Genomic DNA, 17342 nt, shown 5'->3' with positions numbered 1-17342 from the left:
GAAAAAATACATATAGGTATAAGTATATGTGTAGGTATATATGTATATATAGGTATGTAGAGGTATATATGTATATACATACATGAAGATACATGAACATATACATATAGGTATAAATACATGTATATATATGTATATGTACACATACATGTATACGTACACAGGGAGAGTGCTTAATAAAAGAAACAACCCAAACATCGTTGTTTTGATAGACATTGGTACTTATCTTTGATCTGAACTAAACACGACATAATTATCTTCCATGTACCTCTCACTGCAGGAAGCATAAAATGCACCATGCATAAACATTCTTGCATACAGTTATTACCTAAAAGGAACATCTTGCTCCCAGGCTGCATAGTGGAGTTTGAATTAATACTAATGACTGACTGGAAAGTTAAGAAATACATGACATTGCTAGTTTTGCTTATCACGTAAGTAACTCAAAGACAAAGAGGATAAGCAAAGAAATATACACAGAATCACAGACATACAGCTGAGCAGTTAAAGATTTGTACAAAAAAGTATTGTATACAGAAGATGACAGCAGTATTCCACCTCAGACATTAAAGGAGATCCTGATGTAAGTTTATAAGTGATTGACTACCAGTACAACCCAGCTTCAAACTGTGATTTTGTGCTGTGTAAAACAATTAATGTATCTCAGAGATAGATGACTGTCTGGTACACCAGCTGCTAACAAATGTCATTACATAAACACTCGGCATGAAAACACACAGCTACGTTTGCTCTATTCAAATTTTAGTATTTTCATGTGATCTAGCAACTGGGCCTGCATCTACCAAACACTTCGAACTACTTAGCTATTCCAGAACTGCATCTGGCAGTAGTAGCAGCCACCCCCAAAAATTACCACCATTCTGTTCACAGTATTTTGCAATGCTGCTAAATATTCCCAAATCAGTCATGTTGAGAGGTGACATGAATATATATACATGCACATAAATATATATAATGTGCATTATCAATATACAGCAGACACGACAACACAGAATAAATTAAAAGGAAGTAGGCACACAGTTTATGTAACTACATTCAAGAGAGTAAAATGGGTGGTATGTTGCTGTTTCCAAAAACAATACTGATGAAAGAACTGTCAGTAGATGAAATGCTGCTGGACACTTAATTTCCTTCCAATTTTAATATTTTTTAAGATTTTTTTAGTAATTGGTATGAATAAGTGTGCAGAAAAATGTTAGCCAATGTAAATCCTTTTTCCCGTAATGGAGTTTTAATTATCTGCATTCATAATTGATATTACTCATGCAGAGATGCTCAAACTGTCTTCGCATATTGTTCTTGAAAAGAAACATAAAGTACAAGAATTGTATGTATGTATGTATGAATGACAGCTTAATCTCTTTATATTAGACCGATATTTCTGCTCTATGATTTCTTAATTTCTAAGTCACTAATTTCATGTTGCATTTACAACTGAACAACAAACTAAGCCAGGACCACCATAACACCTAAATAACTTCTAAAATTTCATTTATTTTCCTGTTGAGTTTTAGAAAATATCTAGAAAAAATTGTCTTTTTTTTTTCCCCTGAAAATTTTACTGTAATTGCATTCTACGTGCACAAATACATAATCGCTTGAACATGAAGTTATTGGGATAAGTTTGCAAAAAAAAACTTACAAAAATCTACTTCTTAAACAGAGAAACTGAAACCTGTAGAGAGGTGATAGTATGTTTTGTAGATAGAACTGAAATTAATTTATAAAACCTTGGGAACTATACCTTCTCTGCTTAACACTCAGACTCAGGGTCTTTTTTTTTTTTTTCCCATATAGTGGAATTGAAAACATATTTACATGCATGTATGAGTACCTGTATTTAACATAAAATTAATTACATTAAAGAAAAAGTGGTAAGGGAATGAAAGTAATTTAATTTCTCACTAAGACTAAAAAGAACAGTGCTCTAAGTCTGCCAAGTGTTGTCCAGGCAAGAAAATAAAAACTCAGGGGAGCTGGATCAAGCCTGCATTCAGCTCAAGCTATCAAATACGAAATTTGATGCACATGAGACCAAGAATGACTTCCTGAAGTTTTACCATCAAATAAATTTGCAGCCCATAAACCTTACACACAAGACAGCATTTTTAAAATGCTGTCTCTGCAATTAAAATGGGCTGAAGTAATTATTCGGCCATATTTCTGCTACAAGATCTTGCCCTGACTGTAATGCTGGTAGTAAATGCTGCTTAAACATTGCCACATTCTATATGGACACTTCAAGACATGTCAGACACAAGCTAGCATCAGAATAAAGGATATATACTGCATATTGCATTACGGAAAGCCATAATTTTTACCACCAGTGAATGAAACATACACCAACCAAGCTTTCTCAGAGTACGAGTTACTAAGGCACTTAAATTTGCCCTTTACAAAATAACAGAAGCAGCAAATAAGGGTATAGTACGTTGTTTAGCATACAGATACAAAGCACATAAATACAAAGCTGGGAGGAAGCACAAAACAACCTGATACATTTATGTAGACCAAGCAGTTGATGTGTGCAGTTTCTTACATTTCTACATACCGTAATTTGAACTGAGATCGCACTTCCCCATGTTCTATTTGAACCAGTTCATTGTAACAAGCAGTTATGCTGCTATTCTCCATGAATTGCTGGAAGACAAATCAAGAGCGCATGAAATAGATCGGAATGGTTTTAAACTGTTATTTCTGTTCTTGCATCTAAAACTCTAACCTTATAAAAAGAGCTGGGATGAGTCCAGCAAAGGGCCACAAAGGTGATTAAATATCTCTCTTGTGAGGAAAAGCTGAGAGAGCCAGGACTGCTGAGCCTGGAGAAGAGAAGGCTCAAGGAGGGATCTCATCAAGGTATGTAAACATCTGAAGAGAGTGTGTAAGAAGACAGAGTCAGGCTCTTTCCAGAGGTTCCCTGTGACAGGACTAGAGGCAACGGGCACAAATGTAAACACAGGTGGTTCCCTCTGAGCATCAAGAAACACTTTTTTTTTTTTTTACTGTAAGGGTAACTGAGCACTGGCGTAGGTTGCCTACGGATGTTGTGGAGTCTCCATCCTTGGAGATCTTCAAAAGTTGTGTGGATATGGCCCTGGGCAACCTATTCTATGTGGCCTTGCTTAAGCAGGGAAGGTTGAGCAAGATGACCTCCAGAGGTCCACTCCAATCTCAATGATTCTGTGATTCCATAGAAATAAAAACGTCTAGTTGTACCTTTTGTATTCAGTAATCATCTTTTCCCCATGAATCACTTTTTAGTTCTTAAGACAATAATGGCAAGTATAAAAACAAGCTGAAATTTCAACTTTGAGTTTTCCCATTTGGATTTAGCAAGCCAGTTAGAAACAGATATCTAACGAAAACCAATCACAGTCTCACACAAAACTAGTTTTGCCTTGATGTTTCATGATGAACATCGATCCTTAATTCAGAATGGAAATGGAACACCTTAGAGACATAAAACATTAATGTTAAGAAAAAAAAGCTACTTGGCATTTCATTTGTTTTCAAGCAAAAATTGCAGCTGAAGGTCAGAAGATGAAGTAACTTTGCTCCACAAATAATCCTGCTGAGTTGTCACTGTGAATTCAGAAGTCCAGAAAAGTATATAAAGTAAGGAGCATGCTGACAAGAGTTAACAAAGATAGGAGATGGGAGAAAATGTCCCCTCTTTGTTAGACAAAGGTAGTACACTGAAAGGTCTTGTGCTTGGTCCTGCTGAAATCAGAAACTTTATGTTGATACAAGAGAATTAGATTCTCTGACTTAAAAGTTAAAGTGTACTGCTCATTAGTAAAATTCTGCTATGAAAAGCTAAGTCACTTCTTTAGAAATACAATTCCAGTTTTCACAGAAAAAACCCAAACCCGTTACTAGTTCTCACAGGACTGCTGAATGCAGAGTCAAGAAGCGGCACTCAAACCTTTGACGAGCCAAGATCAGCTTTTAACAAATCTACACTTCTCTCCTGTATGAAAAATTGTGTTGCAGGGACAACGGCTTAATCTCAAGTTGCCAGCAAAATGTAAAAAAGTAAAATTAAAAATAACTGTTAACATGGACCTATTTCACTCCTTACCGTTAAGATCTTAAAATATTTCTGTAACTCTCACTTTGTATACTAAGTGAATTCATGGGAAACCAAAAGATGCAGCATCAAGTTGGCAGAAGCAATGGTGCAAATGATGTTGCATTTTTGCATAACAACCTGCCTGCAAACAAACTCGTCTTCTACAGCACTGTAGATTTAGATTTTCTGCTGCCATTTACTGACAGAAATCAACTATCTCAGCACAAACCTTTGTCTAAGAATCAAGAATTGCAGCTTGTTGAAGTGCTAAACCTGCTCTTAACTGTTGTATAGTATTCTGCAGATTCATGGAATCTCTTTGTTTATGTTTTTAGTACTAAGGTAATTCATTCACTGTCTCATTTAAAACTGAGAAATCAATTTGGACCTGAAATAAAGCAGGAAATGTTTCCTTCTTATAATCTGTGCATTTAAATGAGGTACACGAAGACAGAGATGTATTAATCCTCAAATATTAGAAGGCACAGAACAAAACCTTTTTAAAAAAAGTTTAGTATTTATACAGTATGTTTTGACTTAACTTATACTCTTAAATTACATTTTATTTCATTACAATTGGATTCCTATACAGAACTTGGCACAAAGCACAAGAGTTATCAGCTAGTAGGAATGCATCATTCTTCTTTCTTAGCAAGAAGTACTAGGTTAAATATTAAAAATTTATTTTGTTGCAAATCAGAAAGCTTTCATACTAGCTGGTCAATGAGAATCAATATTTGTTCAGGAAAAGAAGTAAAGTTCAAAATATAAGACAAGATTGCAACTGAGTCACTGCAAACATTAAGGTCCTGTTTGCTACTTTAAATCATAGTTAAAAATCAGTTGGGAAGCCAAATCACTTATTTAAATTAGTGCATCTTAAGTAGGCCATCATTATTAGATTTATGAAGCTGAGAGGAAAATAAAAAATCAGCAAAATAAATGCACTGCATTAACACCACCATTAATATACAAACACAAGAGTCGTTCATGATACAGGGAAAAAAAATCAGAAGATGTAATAAAATAGACAAAGAGGATGAAAAAACAGAAATAAGCCAGCATAATGGATAACGTCAAAAGAATATATAAAATTAACAGAAAAGGCTTCCAAAGTCTCTCTCTGTTCATAAGATCTTTCAGTGATCATGGTGGTCCAGATCTGGATAGTCATCAGCCACCACGGATCTAATTAGCAGAAATGAAAAGTGATTTCTTTAGGACTACTTACAATGTACGTTATAGTTATACATAAACATAGAAAGATACTACTTTAACGTAAATACACATGAAGGCAAGAGAACATTTTAAAGCTGAATAATCGGCTTTCACTGCATGAAAAAAAATATGATTATTTGCAAGTGTATACTCCCTAAAAGATGAAAAGATTTCTTTGGAATCTTCAGATCTAAAGCTCAAGTAAAAAGACTTATTATGCCTATAAAATTCTCCAAAAAGGTGACAGACAAATTGGTTAGAAACTCAGACAATTTACTAATCAGGTTGGAGATGCATTTACAGGACAGCTACAACCAGACAGAGTGATTGCAGTCACCGTTTTGTCAAGGGAACAGGAGGAAGATGATGAACAAAACCACAACAAACTCTGATATGACAAAAAGTGATAAAGTAAAATAAAGCCACCAGAAAGCCTGAACTGTAAAAATAAAAACACTGAAGAGAAACTTATAATTTGAACAGATATGATTTAAAAAAAAATATTTAATTTTGCTGTTGAGGTAAGCATCCCTTGCAAACACTGTCTCTCTCTTTTAAAAAGGATATTTTTCTGTTCTCATGTGTGTGTTTGTGGGGTTTTTTTGTGCTAATGGATTTAGTCCCTACTGATCCCCATCCAAGCAGAAATAATTCCTGCGTCCACCCTGCTGTGAAAATAGGATCTTTGACATTAGTTGTGTTTTAAAGATTTCAAAACAATTCCAATAGAGAATTATGCAAGATCGCTGATAAATTTGGGACAGCTAGAGGTAATGGTTAGAGCAGCTGTCAGGTGCAAAAATATTTTACTTTCCCAGGCAGACAATGCACCACTGAGACATGTCTCAGAGCTGCACGGTACCTTCTCTGGCTCTATTCAGTACTACACCTACAGGTATAATCTAGCCTCCAAAACATATTGCCTTGTCTTGTTTTTAAATGAAACACTAGACTTGAGAAGAAGGAAATATTTCTTTGAAAACACTGGAGCCCACCACCCCTCTTTTGAGAGTGATATACATATAGAGAAAACTATACTAAACAACCTGCTCTCTTAGCCTCATCTTTTCCAATTCAAAGCAGAAATGCTTTTGCCTCTACAGCACCCTTGCAGGAGGGGCAAGATCCATTACCTCTTTTTGGGGATGATCTGCAAATGGTGCCTTTCATGTATGTTCTGCTTTGTAAAGCAAACTCAAGCTAAATATGTGTTAGTTCAGATACTGGACTCATATGAGCACATCAGCAAGAGATTCTGCCTGGGTTAATTTCCTTCCTTCCTTGATTTTCCTTACTACAGCTAATTGTCCTAACTACATATAGTTAATCCTTCCTAACTACATTGTCTACTGATGTGCTTCTATCGCTTCAGTACATAATCTTCCTTATGAACAGCTAACTTTAATAGTATAGCAGATTTATATTACATTAACATAGCATTAATATCCATCCAAAGCCACTCACATAAATGTTGGAAAGGGGTAAGCAACTGAATGCAGATTTTTAGAGCTGTTTCTGCTCTCTCCAACAAAGCAGTTGCAGGAGAAACAATATGAGCTGTTATCTTGCCTTCTGCTTCATGTACAGGAGACGCTCTTATGCTCTCCTGAGAAGAATGGGTTTAAGCAACTGCATAGACCCCATGAAAAAAAATTATTCACATCAGGAGGCTTGCATTAGGCTTGCAGTTTCCTTAGAGAAGAAATCCCAGTTTGAGGCACACAGAGTTGCCTAGGTGGCTAAACCAGCATACTGCAGTATACAGGCCAAGCTGGGTCCTCTATCACTGCTTTTGCAATGCAGTCAATACAAAACCCACCCACCACGCAGCCAGACTACAAAAATTTAATCTAGATCAGCTTCTCCTATTTCATACCCTTCTTGGACACACTGTTGAATAGAAAAGAAAAGCCATTAAATTGCCACTGGTTTCTCATGAACAATTTTTTAACAGAAAGAAATGTATAGTTTTCAATTTGAGGAAGTAGAAGTGTCTGTAATTTACAAAGCAATAATGGTTACTAAATTAAATATGTAATTTATACATACCCTATCAAAGCCCGCATTAAGAAGGGGAAGAACAGAAGTCTCTTCTTCGTCAGCAGATCTACAAAATGAAATCATAGAAACATAGAACTGTTTAGGTTGGAAAAGACACTTAACGACCATGGAGTCCAACCATTAGCCTAACACTGCCAAGTCCAACACTAAACCATGTCCCTAAGTGCCATGCCTACACATCTTTAAAATACCTCCCGGGATGATGATTCCATCACTTCCCTGGGCAGCCTGCTCCAATGCTTGATAGCACTTTCAGTGCTTTTTCTTAACATCCATTCTAAACCTCCCCTGATGCAACTTGAGGCCATTTCTTCTCATTCTGTCACCTGTTACTTGGGAGAAAAGACCAATATGCACCTTCTAGAAGTTCCTTTCCGGTATTTGTAGAAAGCAAGAAGATCTCCCCTCAGCCTACTTCTCTCTGGGCTAAGCAACCCCAGTTCCCTCAGCGGCTCCTCATAAGACTTGTTCTTCAGCCCCTTCACCAACTTCCTTGCAATTTTTGGATGTGCTCCAGCACCTCAAAGTCTTTCTTGTAGTGAGTGGCCCAAAACACAAATGTCAGGAAAGCAGACTTCCAGCTTTTCAAGGAGACATGGTCCTCCAAGACAAGGGAGCGCAACAGAGCTGGAAAATATTTAATGAAGCTTTCCATAAAGTGCAAGAGAGCTCAGTGCCTGTATGTAGAAAATCAGGCAGGAAAGGGAAGAGATCGGCATGGCTGAGTCAAGACCTGTTGGTTAAACTGAAAAAGAAGAGGGAATTGCACAGGTAGTGCAAATAGGGACAGAGAACCTGGGATGTGTACAGAGACACTGCCCCGTTGTGTAGGAATGAGGTCAGGAAGGTCAAGGCACAGCAGGAGCTGAATTTACAAGGGAAGTAAAGACTAACAAGAGGGGCTTTTACAGGTAAATCAATAAAAAGAGGAAAGTCAAAGAGAACGTACCCCCACTGATGGCTGGAAATGGTGATCATGTATCAACAGATGAAGGGAAGGCCGAGGTATTTAACAACATTTTTGCCTCAGTCTTCACTGATAACCACTCTCCTCGCCCCTCCTGGGTCATGGGACAGCAAGATGGTGACCGGGGGGTAAAGTCCCTCCCACAGTAGAGAAAGATCAGGTTTGTGACCATCTCAGGAACCTGAACAAACATAAGTCTATGGGAACTGAAGGGATGCATCCCAGAGTCCCAAGGGAATTGGCTGATGTGGTTGCCAAGACACTCTCCATGATATTTGAGAAGTCATGACTGTCAGGAGAAATCCCCGGTGACTGGAAGAAGGGTAATGTTATACCCGTTTTTTAAAAGTGTAGAAAAGACGACCCTGAGAACTACTGACCTGTCAGCCTCACCTCTGTGCCTGGGAAGATCATGGAACAGATCCTCCTAGAAGCTATGCTAAAGCACATGGAGGACAGGGAGGTGATTAATGGCAGCCAGCATGGCTTCACCAGGGGCAAATCCTGTGTGACCAACTTAAGTGGCTTTCTGTGATGGGGTAACCGCAGCAGTGGACATGGGTTAACCAACGGATGTGATCTATCTGGACTTCTGTAATGCCTTTGATACGGTCCCCCACAACATCCTTCTCTCTCGTGGAGAGATATAGTTTTGATGGGTGGACGATTTGGTGGTTAAGAAACTGGTTGGATGGTCGTATTCAAAGAGTAGTGGTCAACAGCTCAAAGTCCAGATGGAGATCTGTGACAAGTGGTGTCCCTCTGCAGTCTGTACCGGGACCAGTGCTGTTTAATATCTTTATTCATGATATTGACAGTGAGATTGAGTGCACCCTCAGCAACTTTGCAGATGACACCAAGCTGACTGGTGTAGTTGCCATACCAGAAGGACAGGATGTCATCCAGAGGGACCTGGACAGATTGGAGAAGTGGGCCTGTGAGAACATCATGAGGCTCAACAAGGCCAACTGCAAGGTCCTACACCCGGATCGGGGCAATCCCCATTTTCAGTACATGATGGGGGATGATGTGATTGAGAACAGCCCTGCACAGGACTTGAGGGTGCTGGTCAATGAGAAGCTCGACATGAGCCAGCAATTTAGACTAGACATCAGGAAGAATTTCTTCACCATGAGAGTGGTGAGACACTGGAACTGGTTGCCGAGGGAGGCTGTGGATGCCCCATCCCTGGAGGTATTCAAGACCAGGCTGGATGGGGCTTTGGGCAGCCAGATTTAGTGGGATGTTCCTGCCCATGGCAGGGGGGTTGGAACTAGATGATCTTTAAGGTCCCTTCCAACCCAGACTATTCTCTGATTGTATGATTCTATGAAAATAGAACACAGTATTTGAGGTGCAGTCACACCAGCTCTGAGTACAGTGGCACATTCATCTCCCTAGCCTTGCTGGCCACGCTACTTCTGATATAAGCAAGGATGCTATTGGCCCTCTTGGCTACCTGGCACAGTGCTGGCTCATGTTCGGTCAGCGACTGACCAACAGCCCCAGGTCCTTTTCCTTCAGGTAATTTTCCAGCCACTCTTCCCCAAGTCTATAGTGTTGCATGGGTTGTTGTGACCCAAGTGCAGGAACCAACAGTCAGCCTTGCTGAATGTCATACAACTGGCCTCAGCCCATCAATCCAGCCTGTCCAGATCCCTCTGTAGAGCTTTCCTGGGCTCTAGCAGATCAACATTCCTGCACAACACCTGGTGTGATCTGCAAACTTACTGAGGGTGCACTTAATCCCCTCAACTAGATAATTGATATTAAAAAGATATTAAACAGAATTGGTATGTTGTATGGTCACACAACATTTAAGAATTAGATGGTACCAATTTGACTGAATGCAGTAACAACACTCTTGCATAAAATACTTACGTAGAACCATATTATTACAGAAGTTGATCTTAGAGTCATCTTATATAGGTATTTGCAGCTATTACTACAACCAGACAGTTATACCTACATCAAATCTGACAGATACTCTAGAGAAGTCCTGTGTCTCTTTGCAGACACACAAGGACACTAAAAAAAGAAGGCATGAAGAGAATAAAAGACATTATGTGATTTCCCATGAGAAAGAATCTAAAAAACCTGCTACTAAGTAAAAGGTGAAGCAAGTCCTAAAGTCTTGCTCAGCAGTAAATGTTTACTTTCTAATTTTGGCAGGAATGGTTCTCCTGTCACTCTATTTCATAACATTTTAATAGACCTAAGAAGTTAATAAAATTTGAATGGATTCAGTAGTGTGCAGGAGTTTCAACAAAGATAAAGTATCTTTCTTGACGGTATTTGATAAAAATGTATTTAAGTTAGTAAGAATTCAGTCTGAATACACAGGGTGTGAATTACCAAATAAGGATTTCAGCAAAACATTCTAATGAATGTAGTACCAACAGGACTGAACCTAGAAACTACAGTGTGTTATCTGATCTAGTTATTTCCTTAGAAAATAATACAGTTTCCTATTTTTTTTTCTTTTAGAAATCAATATGTAGCTTTCTAATTTTCTTGGTATATATTACATTATGATCCTCTAAAGGTGCTAGAGTTACTACCAGTCTGTATAAAGAGAAAGTTATCAAATACTTAAATAGGCCACATAATGCATTTCAGGTAAAATAATATTAAACTTACTCTATAAGGTTTGCCAGCAAGATACTTCCTGTTATTTAATAATTATTAAATAGAGCATTCTTACAAATTAAAATAAAAATATCTCACAAAAAATGTAATACTTACATGCATGGAACCACAGCAAGTATTACGGTGTGCTCTGATGGTTTTGTGGCACGAATAGACCTGAGGAAACAAAACCCTATCAGTTACACCACATTCTTTCTCAGTGATACTCTGAGTATCTTCACAGACAACATAAATGAAAATCAGGACTGAGAAACACCATTAAAGCTAGAAAACAGGATATCACACTGCCAAATCCTACCTCTCCCCACGTAGAAAATCCACTTCCATTTCACTATCAGATTCTTCAAATTTTGATCAATCCAGTGAAGAGGCAAGAGCTCCAGGATGTGAACAGCAGCTCTTCAAATCCGTTACATAGCCTAGCAAATGTTTACCCTATTTATTTACCTTACTTGGGGCAGAATGCCTTGAATGCATGGGTCAGAAAAGTCAGTCTATACAATGCATTTTCAATATCCATTAGCTAATTTAAAGAAGAATCTCCTACGCTTTCTCCCATATTTACCACTGCCCTTCTACTTACTGTAAAATTCTCTTTATGAGGATGGGAAATGATTCAGGTGCATGCAAGTAAGAAAAGAGGGTTTAGTGATTGTATATGACATATCATCCTTTATAAAATGCTGAAAAAAATTTTTAGCATTTTACATATTATTAAGAAACTGAAAAAAAAAATATCACCAACTATCAGAAAATGTCTCTATTCACCTTTTATTGGCTGAAGATAAACATGTAAAATCATGTTACACTGTCCTGAATATACAGTCTTTATATTTATTTCTTGGTCTTTTACAAGAACTTAAATAAGTACAAGTATTTGACCTTTAAAAGACTCCTTGTCATAAACATGGAACATTTCAGCCCAGGACAAACCGAGAAACAGGGAACGGTGTATGGCAAGAAATCCATGCTTCAGCTGAAACACTGTATTTTAGCAAAGAATCCCAATAATAAGTGCTTGCAAACTCAGAGCTGCTAAGACAGAGACATGAGGACAAGAAGAGTGACATGAACTTTTGTGAAGAGCTGGCAGTGCCTGAACCATCGGACAAACAAAAATATTCCTTTGAAGTACTGCAGCTTCAAACTTTGCTTAAGTTATTATTGCAGCAAGCAATAATTTTGCAACAACTCTGATTTACACTCCTATAGAACCCCATGACCTAAAGAGATGATTGTACAATTCAGCTTTACCAAAAGTGTATTTTTCATATTGTTGTCCTCTTATGATGAGTGCAAACCTCCTGGTATCAATTCCCAAACTTCCATCTTACTAGAGTTTTGGGGTTCTTTTTTGTTGGTTTGTTTGTTTTTAATTTTTGGTTTGGGTTTTTGTTTGTTTGTAGGTTTTTTGGGTTTTTTTTGTATAAAATTAGGAGGTTTGTTTTTACGAAATATATTCTGAAATTCAAGAAAAGCTTAATGTCCTCTAGGTTACCTGCAGATATTTTCTCCATCAAAATATCTGGAGTTCCTGTGATCTATAACAATTATTTCCTGGTGCTTATCAAGAAAACATTCAAGTGCTGACTCAGGAGTTCGGGCAATATTGCAGCTGTATCCAGCTCTGTCACAAGCCCACCAGAAACCATCACTTTGGTTGTCTTCTTTTGCAAAAATCAGCAAAACCTGCAAAGCATAAAAAACAGGGGTACCTCATTAAATATACAAACAATTCTCTACATGGTGCAAATCTTAAACGCTTCTGTTACACGAAACATTGAGTCTGCTTTGAAAAGGGGAAGATTGAACTACAGACTGTAAAATACCTGCGGCAGTAGAATACCTGTCTTAATACACAGAGTGATTATCAACAGATAAGCGACATGTAACTGAATAGGGCAGATATTTATGACAAAACCAGCTGAAGAGTCTCTTCTAACTCATGTCCAAACTCAATCAGCAGCCACCCATAGTAGGTGGGTGCTCAAACATCGCCACTCATCAGGCCATTCCAGCTGCACGTGCTTTTAAATGTAATAAACTCTCTGAAATGCAACTGCCTTAATTATTGCTTTCCAGGCACAGCCAATTTATGTAACACGGTTTTATTCATTATTTCTCCTTTGACGTGCAATAAAGTGGAGTTAACCCAGATACTTTCAAAACTGAAAACAACAACAGACAGGTATGGACAGGGCTAGAAAAAAGCTGATTCAAACTGGAAAAAAGCTGATTCAAACAATAAATGGTTCCAAATTACGGAACAAATACATGGAGCAAATCTATGCGCAAATCTTGACAGCTTCAAGTAAACACTTAAGGAACTGCTCTCACTATCAGAGAGGATGCCTGCTGAAATATTGTTCTAAAAATAAAATTAATGCTGTAGGAAGTCTGTTTGCTAACTGACACAGAATGCAGGCTGAAAACTGTTGTATTTGTGTAATTCTTGTGTGAAAGGAAGTGTTTTTAGAAGAGAACAGATTTTTCAGATTTTCCACTATTAAAGTGATGAGGCACTGGCACCGTTTGCCCAGGGAAGCTGTGGCTGCCCCATCCCTGGAGGTGTTCAAGGCCAGGTTGGATGGGGCCTTGGGCAGCCTGAGCTGGTGGCATGTGTCCCTGCCCGTGGCAGGGGGGTTGGAACTGGATGATCTTTAAGGTCCCTTCCAACCCAAAGTATTGTATGATTCTATGATTCATCCTTGCCCTATAATACATATATTAACAAATTACAGCAGCTAGGAATACAAGTTATGTAAACAATCTCCTTCACAATTCGCACACATTTACCACAGCAACAGCTCACTAACCGTGCCACCCAGGGTGACAGACGAAGAAAACTGCTAATTTAGTGCATACATTCTGTGAAAAAGAAAGACCTCAAGAAGTCAAAAGTTTATCCACAGCTATTCATATTGCACAGAAAGGCAGCAGCCACAGAATATTCTATACACAAAGCAAAACCCCATTAATTTCACAGATAAAAGTAATACCTTCACTGAAAGAAACTGTCTGAGTAAAATATGCAAAATCAACATCCTTTCATCTGTGCTGCTCTATGTAGCTGTGGTGTCACCACATGAAATTCAACATCATCATCAGTCTGGGGTTTGGAGGCTCATTTTTTGATATCTTCCTTCTCTCAACATTCCTAGTTTTGAAATAAAGGATTGCAAATGCAATCATTTACCGGCTGTAAAATAATGGAGCTTAATCGAACCACCTGATCATCCACTTGTAACTAATTAACACTGTGTGAATCCTTTTGCGAATATTATCTTTAATTCTTTTTTAAAAGTATTACTACCTTGCTTTCTAATTAACATTCGTATGAAACTTACTACAAACCACCAAAACATAATGCACCTAGAATTATATTGCAAGGTATACTCTCAAAGTTATGATAGAAATATAACAATCCATATAAACAGCACTGTCAAGGAAAAGCTTGATTTCAATCTGTACTCCTTGGCAAAAAAAAAAAACCCATGTAGCTACTTGTTGGTGTATAACTTGTCAGTGTTGCCGTAAAAAGGTCGCTTCACTCAGTACTGCCCTTGTTTAGGAGCACCACGGACTTGTCCTGTGGAGAGCTTACTTTTGATGATATATTGGAATTTTAATCATTCAAGTATTTGCTTCACACAACTACTCTATGTGTCGTTCCCAGTCTACCATACAAATACAGAAAATGGACAGAGATTTGCTTTAAAGAGCTGAAAATGAAATGAGACACCATCCGGGTATGGACACATATGGTACCACAATGAAACCAGAAAATTCCAAATAGCAACTTAAGAAGTAAAAATAATGCTCATAATTATTTACGTTATTGTATCTCAGGAAGAGTGCTTTAAGGAGGAAGACACATAGTGACTCTGAGTTAAGTTAGGGAGGAGCTTTTGTTACACTGAAAATTGGCACAGGGGAACAGCAAAATGCTGTGTATCTTCTTGCTTCATTTGCAGCTTAACAGGGAAGAGCACTATCATCATAACAGAAATGGAGTTCAAAGTCAATGCTGTGAAAGAGATGAGGCCAGTGAACATCCTAAGAGGTGAGAAGACAAAGTGTTTGAATAGGGGACACATCCACACCTGTATCAGCCCTGGTAAACACTTCTGCAAAAGGATAAAAAAAGCTGTCTTATATGCACTAAACATTTACAAAAAACCACCTTTCTCTGTGTCCTCTGGAAAAAGCATCTTTAAAGGTGCTTTTATTACAGTCATTTCTAAGGTGTCAGAACAAAACTATGCCTATTTGCAAGTCTTAGTACAAAACTGTGGAAGAGAGGCAAACTGTGTGGGGAGGGTGTTTGGAGGATCTGAGATAAGTTTGCTTTGGAAAAAATTTACTTTGTTCCCTTGCCCCTTAAGGGCAGCAACACCTGGGTCATGATGTAGTACAAACCAAACCAGATTTGTCCTCCATCACAGATGATTATAAAGTACAGTGAGGAATCTATTAATGGTTTATGACAGGTCACAGTCACAAGAAAGGTCACCTCTCAAACGAAAGAAATGAGACATTTAAGGTTGGCACAGGTGTCCCATAACAGCATAAAACACGCACCAGAGTACAATGAACATAACTAAGAAAAGGCCTGCAGGCAATAATTTTAACAAATTGAATTGACTTATCAGACAACTGTGAATGTGATTAATCACCTAAAAATAGATATTTAAAATGTGGTAGTCAGTTGTTTGCACTGGAATAAAAGATTAACATGTATTTTTTAAATGCATGGATGTGTGCAATACTTGACAAATTAGCTGAGGTAATGTAGCTTCTTCCACAAAGGAAGTGGGTTTACATGAAGAGTTTTCCCTTTATTGTAAATAACTTAGCATGTGGCAATGTCTTTATGGAAAACTCTTTAGCTAATGGTTTTACTTAAGGACTGCTCTCTGCTTTACTTAACGTCATCTATGGATTCTCACTTGTGTAGTGTAGGGACAAAATAAGATCTACACTTGACAAGATACCAAGAAGAATGTCAAACACTTTAAAGAACAACAATACACCCACTCTTCCTGTTTATATTAAAAAAACTTCACTTACAACAGCTAACAATAGTGTAGTATATGTACAGTATGTAGTATATAGTACGTAGTATACAGTACATATTATAGAGTATATTTTGGCAAATCCAGTTACTACAAAGTAAAATCCTAACATAAGCACTGAGAGTATTTGTATTTGTAAAATATCTGCTTGACCAATTTTCTGAAGACAATCACAGTCTAAAGTACATTTTTCTCTGAAGAGTTCCACACTTTTACATTGAAAATCCTTGCAAAATCAGACTGGTCTACTGCTGAAGCCACTGCTCTACAGTTTTATTACAATATAAACAAATAGTTTCATCAGATCAAGTCATCAGTAAGACTGAATGCTTAACACAGAAATAAAACTACACAGCTTGTGTATATACACACAATTTATTTTCCTTGAGAACAGCATTTCTTCCACATGGAAGTTTTTCCTCTCGTAGCCAGATATGTGGGTAAAAAACCTAAACAAAATATAAAAAGTGACCGGTGACTAGAAGTCTCTGTATTTTACGAAGTTAAGTGACCCAAAAAGTGAATTCAAATGAGCGCTGTATCACTAGCGCATTGTTAAAGACTAAGAGTATTCCATTTTCTATCATCTGAGAGCTCTAACACTCACTATAAGCTGAAAATAATGCTTGGCATCTGTTTACTGGGACAGGAACAAAATGTACAGAAATAGAAGCAACTACAGGTAAGAGCTGTTGGTTCTTACGCTAAAGTTCAACTTGTCTTGTTCAAAGTGCTGTGATTTCTTGGATTGGTGACCTGTAAAAGCACAGTTCTCTGTCCAGCTGCCCAAAACCTAGCAAAACTCACAAGGTTCCTAAACTTTACAATGGAGGTCTCTGCTTCAGTATATCAGAACCGAACAGTTTTTAAGGTCAAGAGGCAGCTCTTTCCCATGCTAATACACATACACTGATGCTGACAGGGCATATAAAAGAAATGATAGATGTCAATGGAAATCTAAGCACCTTGTTTACCAAGTTAATTTACTAGTAGATCTCTTCTCAGGCAATCAGATAAAACAAACCACCAATTACCTATCCCACATGCCTTGCACAAGTAAAATGAAAACATTGCACTTAACTATAGGAGTTGACCCTTAATTTCTTAAGCAATTAACGCTGAAATGACTATATCAAGAAAATGAAAGCATCTTACCTGAATTGGGTCTTGCGTCAGTCTCATGGGCCCAATTTGTACTTCTGTAGCTGAAGCCTGCTAAAGAAGAGTAATACAGATATTTTTTCCAGTCTAGTTCTTAACAAGACAGCATTTTGCATAT

The 17342-nt window shown here is 37.7% G+C and overlaps 1 protein-coding gene across 5 annotated transcripts in view; it reads right to left on the bottom strand.

The window, feature by feature from the left end:
- Positions 1–17342, bottom strand: part of PDE8B (phosphodiesterase 8B) — a 77281-nt gene that overhangs the window by 28123 nt on the left and 31816 nt on the right. For 4 of the 5 annotated variants that reach the window (XM_054053793.1, XM_054053792.1, XM_054053789.1 and 1 more), the window contains 5 exons: positions 17219–17278; positions 12487–12677; positions 11085–11144; positions 7361–7418; positions 2573–2661 (listed from right to left, as the gene is read on the bottom strand). In XM_054053793.1, the coding sequence (XP_053909768.1) occupies positions 2573–2661; positions 7361–7418; positions 11085–11144; positions 12487–12677; positions 17219–17245 (425 nt within the window). In that variant the 5' untranslated portion in view covers positions 17246–17278. The remainder of the gene's footprint in view (positions 1–2572; positions 2662–7360; positions 7419–11084; positions 11145–12486; positions 12678–17218; positions 17279–17342) is intronic. The other variant, XM_054053790.1, reaches the window with a different exon arrangement.

Source organism: Cuculus canorus, chromosome Z (assembly GCF_017976375.1).
Source record: "Cuculus canorus isolate bCucCan1 chromosome Z, bCucCan1.pri, whole genome shotgun sequence".
In the NCBI taxonomy this organism is placed as follows: Eukaryota; Metazoa; Chordata; class Aves; order Cuculiformes; family Cuculidae; genus Cuculus; species Cuculus canorus.
The sequence above is the reverse complement of the archived record's forward strand: the minus strand, read 5'-3'. Positions and strand labels throughout refer to the sequence as shown.